Source organism: Chrysoperla carnea, chromosome 2 (genome assembly GCF_905475395.1).
Source record: "Chrysoperla carnea chromosome 2, inChrCarn1.1, whole genome shotgun sequence".
NCBI lineage: Eukaryota > Metazoa > Arthropoda > Insecta > Neuroptera > Chrysopidae > Chrysoperla > Chrysoperla carnea.
Window position 1 is genome coordinate 74,712,421 of NC_058338.1, and position 8,465 is coordinate 74,720,885.

An 8,465-nucleotide genomic window follows, 5' to 3' on the forward strand; every position below is an offset into this window, starting at 1 on the left:
TATTTCAAATGCTAAATGTTCTCATTATTATCTTTGAATTCTTTGATAATTTAAGGTATTTCTAACGACATGAGACCAAAAGTAGTTTTGCACGAAATTCCAAATTCCAAAGAGGTAGTTTTTTTATAAAGTTATAAACAAATGTTTAGAAGTATTGACCGTCTCTGTTAACTACTATAAACTTTCAAAGTTGTCGTTATTTAACAGGTAAAGAATAGAAATCCATACTATTTAGAAGAAATTTTTGAACATTTTTAGTTTTAGTTCGCGTTTTTGCTAGAGAAAGTAACTTTGCAAGCAAAACTGGATATATGGGATGCTTTGAGCCTAAATAGGATGTAATTGACCGTTTAGTATACGAAAAAACAATAAACAAAGATTATTTATAGACGAACATTTAGTCTTATATAGAAGTGAATTGTATAAAAGCTGAAACGTACAATTTACTTCAGTGTTGTGACCATTGTGTTGCTTGCAATGCTGTGTGCATAAATGTGCAATATATCCTGCATTGTATCATTGGTAAATTTAATGCACTAATACAACTACTATTTAGCTCACTTTATTTTTTCCCTTTCTAAGATCGCGTTCTCTCTCACTTCTCGCTCTGCTAGAAATACCTTAATAATGGTATTTGTGCTTCTCATTTCAGTGAAATAGAAAATTGTTGATTTTGTATATGTTTTGAATATTTTGTCATTTTTAGCTCTTTTCTGCACGGCTACTAATTTATATCTCAACTTTACCAAACTACACTCTCTTTTTAGTCGCAGAAACGAAGGGCTGAAGTTCAAAAATTTGAACAATAAGACGGATTTGAATGAGGTTTTCTGTATTCGATCCGTTAGAACGTTAGGACATTTTTTGATCTAAATTGATTTATAAGAAATTAAAAGTATGCAATTTGCAAAAATAATATGCATTTTAAATTGACCGTAAATATACTAAATTCACAATTCGGTAAATAGTGGTGAAAATGATTCCTAACTTTCACTCAAAATATCACGAATGAATTGGTCTCTGAAGTACCTGGTGCCCTGGATGAATGGTATCCCCGTCGTATTTTGGAGTTTTCGAGAATAATCGTTATATAATCAGTCCAAACTCGTTACTCGAGGGATTTTGGGGTCGTTGAAAACGAATATCGTGATAGAATTGGTCTCCGATATACTGGTGATCCGATCCCTAGTGCCTGGGATATCTCGGATATCATCGGTATACTAGACAATAGGGACCTGGTGCCCAATTCTGTCGCAATAATTGACAGTGTTCATCGATCCCAAAAACCACCGAGTAACGAGTTCGGACTGATTATATACCGAATTTTCTGACAATAAACGACGAGGATACCATTTGCCCTGGGAACGAATCGAATTCAGAAAACCGCATTCAAATCCGTCTTACTGTTCAAATTTTTTGAACTTTGACTGTTTTTAATGTTTTGTTTCCGCGACTATCTTGAAGGCAAGGAAAGTGATGTCAATGTAGTCTCGATTCTGATTATAATATTCTGTTCAATATTTCCAAAACTGTACTATTCCACGCGTTGTCAAATGACAAATCGTCTTCGTTGTCTACATATTTTAAATTTACATCGTTATAAAACGGACATATCACATAAAACACTCATAAAGTAGAAGTGTAGTAGTGAAGTTCCTTTATAATAAACATTATACGCAAGTATATTCGATTTAAAAAAGTAACAAGCGCCCTATTGATCTTATGCAAATAGGCTAATTACAGGAAACAATTTAGATGTTAATCTATATATGTTAAAAAATGTATGTTAGTATGGAAGTGTATATACCTACCTATTTTATGGGCATTTAAAAAACTTACAGCTCTACAAACACCTCCATCACCATACGAAGTAAGAAAATACTAAGAAATAAATGTTCGAAGAACAACACTTTACTAAAACATAAATGAAAAATTAGGCAAGTTTTAGGCAGTTATTCAGATTTTAAAAGTATAGAATAAAATACAGAGTGGGCAAAACTATAGATGTATCGAAAAATGATCTGTATAAAAGTTGTTGGGGGTATTATAAGCCATAACATGAAGGCCTAGAATTTGACCTAGAAGGATATTTTTAAGTTGAAATGAAGATTAACTTCATTTTTAACACGCTTTTATTAGCTTCATACGTATGTTAGTATGTTTGTATGCTAGTATGTAATGAAATCTTTGAACATAACTTTGACCCTCTTCAAAACGTTGAATTAACTCGAAATTTGGCATACTTATCAAGGACCGATGACAATACAATAAGTTAATCAGTTTATTTTATTATCCTGATCAGGATTTTCAGGTTTAACGGTTTCCATATCTGAAATTATAACCTTTATTTATAATGAATTTTTGATAAATAAATAACAGTCTAAAAAATACAAATTAAATAATAGTTTAAAAAACTAAAAAACACACTTTGTAACTAGTTGAACTAAAAGGTAGAAAATAATTTCTTTAAATTCAAAAAAATCATTTTATCGTAAAAAAGCGTGGAGTGCTTTTTAAGATAGTTTATAATGACTATACTTTTACCAATATCTGCCTATAAAATATTTACAATAATTGAAATTTAGCACACCATGCTTACGATAAAATGCTTTTTTGAATTTAAAAAAATTATTCCTATAGGTATATTTTCCAAAGAATTTTCCAGAATGTCCAGAATTGCTCCTAAATGCAAGATTTTTGTCAATAATTTTAAGCCATATCTCAAAAACTACTGAATCAATCGTTAAATGAGCCCAATTTTTTTATTTTTAATCTCTGTTTTGATCAAATTAATTTTCTAGATTAATTTGAACCCAGAATATACAAAAATTGGATCCTTTCGACCATCAATATACCTTAAAATTTCTTCAATCGATGCCTAAAAACTTGTCGTTCAACCGCAAAATCAAACCAATTTTTTTGTCCATGAATTGTTAAGAGTAATTCGTCCTCAAAAAAGTCATAAACTGCAAATCATTCGACAAAAATGTGCTATTCCAAATATCTCTTTATGATTTTCTTACAGGGTTTTAGGTGATATCTACGTTCCTTAGAATTGTTACTAAATCGTTAAATGAAGACGATTTTTGTATTTTTTGGGTTAAGAAAAATTTTTTTGTATCTAATTTTGATGAAAGTGATTTTCTAGAGTTTTTTAACTTGAAAAATAAACAAATATTTTCCATATAACATGGTACTGTTATCGACTAAAATAGCATTCGACGAGTTATATTCTAGAGTATGTAAGTTTAAGGCCTAGTATTAGAAGGCAACGAAACAAACTTAACTGTAAGACCATGAAAAGTATAAAATTATTAATTACCTACTCAGAAAGTATACGGGGTGTTCCAAACCACCCGTCCAGGCTGATTATTCTGAATAGTTTTCAAAAAAAATTGAAACGAAAAAACACGTATCAAATATTTTTTGAAACTCTATCTAACCATACCAAAAACACCCTCCACCCTCAACCCCTGTTAGGGGTAGGGGGTGTAACTTGAAAAAATCAAATGGAAACCTCTTAGACAAAATGTTTGTCTTTTCTTCTGAAGAATCCAAATCTGTAGAAAAAAATAGGGGTTTCCATTTGATTTTTTCAAGTTACACCCCCTACCCCTAACAGGGGTTGAGGGTGGAGGGTGTTTTGGTATGGTTAGATAGAGTTTCAAAAAATATTTGATACGTGTTTTTTCGTTTCAATTTTTTTTGAAAACTATTCAGAATAATCAGCCTGGACGGGTGGTTTGGAACACCCCGTATATTCATGAAAAGTTCATTGCTCCTTAATTTTCTGGATTCGTGCAATAAAATAACCAATTCAACTACCTTGATTGATGATACAGATGATTGCATTTTCTGTAATAAAAATATTGTAAAGAAAAAGAATAATTCTTTAATTTATTGTATTTATTACAAATATTTTAATCTACAATTAATTAACTTTAAATTATATTAATTTTTCTAAAATTAAATTTTTAATATTTTACAAATTTTTTTCAAAAGTAATATTACTTAATTAATTACAAAATTTGATCTGATAACGCCTTTTAAAAAAAATATAAAAATTTTGTCTAAACCTGGAATAACCAATTCAACTACCTTATTGATGATACAAAGGATTTTTATATTTTTTTACTTTAGGGCTAAGTACCGTAAAATTGAATTGGACAGGAAAACTGTATAGGTAGTCGAATAAAATCTTAAATCGTTCTCTTTTAGAAACAGGCCGGCTGCCCTCAAGTTTTAATTACGAAAAATGTTCGGTGAACAATTTTTATTTAATAAATGGTTAAAGAGCCTGGCAACATCATGAAAAAGTTTATCTCAAGACGGCTACAAATTGGATATTTCTTTTCTTATTAGGTGAGGATGAAGAACGTCTGTCACTTGAAAACAGTTTCGTTTATTATTGCATATTCCCAAAAAAAAGTTATAAAAAAAAAAAAAATCATTTTTCATGTATTCAAACTTTTGAACGGTAGTGTGTTCAAAGTTAATTGTGTACTGTGTGCCGTATATACTGTACTAAACCCTTAACAAGCGAGTTCGATTCGCACTTAATCGAATTTTAATATCAGATTAAAGCATTTGAAAAAATATTCTAATCGAAGGAAAAATACTTTTCTTTGGTAATTTTCTTTTTTAATTTAACTGGTAGGTATCACAGAATTTCTCAAGAAATTTCGATTGAGAATTGGACCATACAGTGTTTCTACAAATATTTTTGTATATATAGGAATGAAAAAATAGAATCTTTAATTGACTTCGAAATTTTTCTAAATATCTGCTACGTGCAAACTTGCTACAACACCTAGAGTTTTTGTAAGTCAAATTTTAATTATTCTATAAACGGGAAAAATATAAATTTGCCAAACTATATTTTTTGGAAGATCAGAAATGTTTAATTATATTCAAATTGGGGGGAGGGGGCAAACATTTGTCAAAAATAGATTTATCTATTTAGAAAAATTTTTATTTCAAAATAGAGGAGAATATATTTGTTTAGAATTGATTTAGGATTCATAACTTTGTAAAATGAGTTTTTGTAAATAATACAATAAAATATGAATCGTACAAAATAGAAGCACATATTTGGGTGGCATGTCCACATTTGCTGAAGCAAAATTGTTGTATGCGCTAGCATTACAACATCCTGAATCAGTTTTCACAACTTTCGGAAAATAATCATTCCAAAATTCAAATGCTTTATAATCAACTCGAGTTTCATCAGACATATTAAAATATCGATCAATAATTAACATTTTTGGATTACTTGAAGAGAACTTATCCCATTTAATTGGATAGATACTACTTTTTGTAGGATTTGATGATTTTGCAAAATTAGTCCACAAATTCATTAAAATATCAGAAGTTAATTTATCACCAGAATCCCAATCTAATTTATTTGACCAATATGGTAAGCCCCATATGTATATTAAATCAAAATAATGTGGCGCTGTTACCCAGCTTGGATAATCTTCCAAAGCGACTTCAGTTTTTACTTTATGATCGAACCGATACACATAAACATCGTCCACATATTGACTGATTAAATCAGCTTGTAAAAATGTTGTAGAGCCATAAATTTTTTCAGTTGCCATATCGATTATCACCTTTTGTGGAACAAAATCTTTTTTAGCCATAATTGTAGGTCGGTAGTAAAATAATACTGTATCCATTATATGTTCTTTATTTGCGGAGCAAATGGAAGTATTTCCCTCTCCAGTGATGTCAACTTTAATTAAATTTTCTACAGCTGTTTCAAATTGTTCAAGAGTTACATTTCCATCATCACTAAAAATATCTAGCTCTTCCAATTCAAATGCATTTTCCATTTCCGTGTAGCCTGTTAAAATTGGCACTTGCATAAAATCACCATTATCAAATGAATTACGCGGATCTTCAGCAATTACAGGTTTTGAAGTATTCCGTAAAAGTGTATCGACAATTGGGCCCCATGACGATAAAGGACTGATGGAATTTACTAGAATCTCTGGATTCGCTAATCGTAAACATTGCATTAGTTTCGATGTGGGAGCAATATCACACCCAAAGTGCCAATTTATAGCTTTAAACACCCTTTGAATATCAGCCTGTGGGTCCGTAATTGTCGTAGGCAATAATGCATTCCCACTCATGATAATCGCTTTATGGAACAAGTTTTGAGAATAAGTCGACAGTAAATGTAGACTTGCACTAACCGCCCCCGATCCGTGTCCAAATAAACAAATATTGTCTGGATTACCACCAAATAATTTAATATTTTTCTTTACCCATTGTAATGCTGCTACTTGATCTAAAAGTCCAAAATTTCCGGGAGCTTCTCCATCTCCAGTCGTAAAAAATCCAAGAATATTTAATCGAAATGCGAATGTAACCACAATTACTCGCTGTTTGAAAACCAAAGTATACGGATTCCATATAGCTGGATTTCCAGCACTAAAATTTCCAGTATGTAACCAAACCATTACCGCAAAACCTTCTGGAGGAACCAAACCTGTAAATATGATAAAACTAAATATTTTGAAGACCCCCCAAAAAAAATCAACATACCATAAGGTACGAATACATTTAAATACAGACAATCTTCACTCATTTCCAACTTTTCGTTTGGGAATAATTTTAAGAACACAATTTGATCTTTTTGATATGACGTTTCGGTTTGCATACATCCTGGCATAAACTCCGTAGCATTACGAACTCCCCCCCAAGATGGTAACGATGATGTATCAGGTGGAGAAAATCTAAAACGTGATTGATTATTAATATTATAAGAACGGAGAAATCCCGACAAATATATTACTACCGTAACGATACCAGAGGCGGCTGGGCGTATGGAATACCCAAAAATGCATTTATTCGTTGAGTTCGTATCATCGATATATCCTTGCCAATGATTGTCCCTTGATCAGGTATTGTTACTGTTAAGCGTTGACTTGCAACCATACAAATTAAGGTTGTAACATAAAAAATTGTATCGAAAGTTGCCATTTTGTAGTTTCATCTACTTTAATTGATATTTATTTTCTTTGATGGTTTAGGTTTTAGTATTTTAAATCACTTTTTGCAACAAAAAGTTCCCTAAAATAAAAAGGAACAGAATTTGGTATAATATAACTAAAATATTCAAATCATAATTGGGATGCTTTTATTTAGGATACATATAAACCTTCCGGAAAAATTGTCTATATGATGGCGGGAACCGTTTCAAAATCCGTTGCTTGATTTAAAAGAGGACTTATTTTATACCATGTATAGATTATACGTGTATTATAGTTGGCCACAATAAAAAAGGGAAATATTTTTTACGCAAAAAAAATTTTTTCTGAACTATGAGTTCAAAACGTAGAAGAAATGATAAAATCGCAAAGCATCGAATTTTTAAAAATAAACGAAATATTTATAATCGTAATCGTATAATAAAAATTCTAATAAATTGCTCTTTTCTGTACGGTTTATGAGAAATTAATTGTCAAAGTCAGTGTTTTTAACAAAAAATGTCACTCAAAATTTCAGTTTTTTGGCAACACTTGTTTGGCATCGAAACCCCTTAATACCTATTTTCAAAAAGTTAATAGATTTCAATAAAAAATTTATACAGATATTGTTTTAAAAAATTAACATCCGCTGTTTAATTTTAATTACAAATAATTAATAATAAATAATTATCAAAATAATAATATTTTTTTAAGAAGTTATTACCAAGATTTTCTTCATCTAATATTAAAGTCGGATTTTGGTAGATAAAAACTTTAGCTTTTAGAGTCATAGAAAGCATAAAAAAACTAAATTCAAAGCATTTCTGAATTCGCTTTAAATTTCAAGGAATGTTTGACGTTTTTCTAATGTTTTTAATATTTTTTACTGTATCGATATTTAAATTGAATTCAATTCGATTCTCGGCAATCAATAAGGGAAGAAATTGGCAGTTCGTTAGAAAAATCGCACGTATCTTTTTTAATAGGTAAAGCCAGTATAGGATGAAGAAAAGTTGAAAACCCTTCAAGAGGAAATTAGATAAAAGTATTTATAGTATGTAATAAGAAGAACTATTCTTAATAGCTCCTTGTTTTCGGGCTATTTAAAGACTACGTCTAAACAATTTTTTGAAAATAATATCTAGTTCCGAAAAAATATACACTAGCATTAAGAATCTAACAATAGAACTGATTATAACAGTTAAAAATTACAGAAATGGAAAGCAATAAATATAATTTTCTTTATTAAAAGATTTAATTTCTAAGATATGTGGAGGAATGATATATGCAGTACCTACCATATGTATGGTAGCTCTTCGAATATAGAAAATATATAGAATTTGCATATATTTATTACTATATTCAATTCAGTTTGAATTTATGTACAAATTGCATGAATACGTTTGGTAGGAAATAATTTAAATAAACAATATGTTAGTTATATTTATATTTCTTCACAAAAACACATATGTAGGAATGTATAGATCC

The 8,465-nt window shown here is 29.9% G+C and overlaps 1 protein-coding gene across 2 annotated transcripts; it reads right to left on the reverse strand.

The window, feature by feature from the left end:
- Positions 1-4,920: 4,920 nt before the first annotated feature.
- Positions 4,921-7,045, reverse strand: LOC123292196 (cholinesterase). Of its 2 annotated transcripts, none has more exons than XM_044872761.1 (3): positions 6,806-7,045; positions 6,553-6,743; positions 4,921-6,481 (listed from the first exon to the last, which is right to left on the reverse strand). In XM_044872761.1, the coding sequence occupies exons 1-3, from the start codon at positions 6,988-6,990 to the stop codon at positions 5,013-5,015; spliced, it is 1,845 nt and encodes a 614-aa protein (XP_044728696.1). In that variant the 5' UTR covers positions 6,991-7,045; the 3' UTR covers positions 4,921-5,012. The 2 variants fall into 2 exon arrangements, with proteins under 2 accessions (XP_044728696.1, XP_044728695.1); XM_044872760.1 differs by having other exon boundaries at positions 4,921-6,496.
- Between the last annotated feature and the right edge of the window lie 1,420 nt (positions 7,046-8,465).

What these genes read in the sequence shown, in the direction of transcription:
- LOC123292196 (XM_044872760.1), bottom strand. Translation starts at nt 6,990, where the DNA reads ATGGCAACTTTCGATACAATTTTTTATGTTACAACCTTAATTTGTATG. An exon ending in CCGCCTCTGGTATCGTTACG is followed by an intron (nt 6,744 to 6,805) that starts GTAGTAATATAT and finishes ATCACGTTTTAG; the next exon opens with ATTTTCTCCACCTGATACAT. An exon ending in AAATGTATTCGTACCTTATG is followed by an intron (nt 6,497 to 6,552) that starts GTATGTTGATTT and finishes TCATATTTACAG; the next exon opens with GTTTGGTTCCTCCAGAAGGT.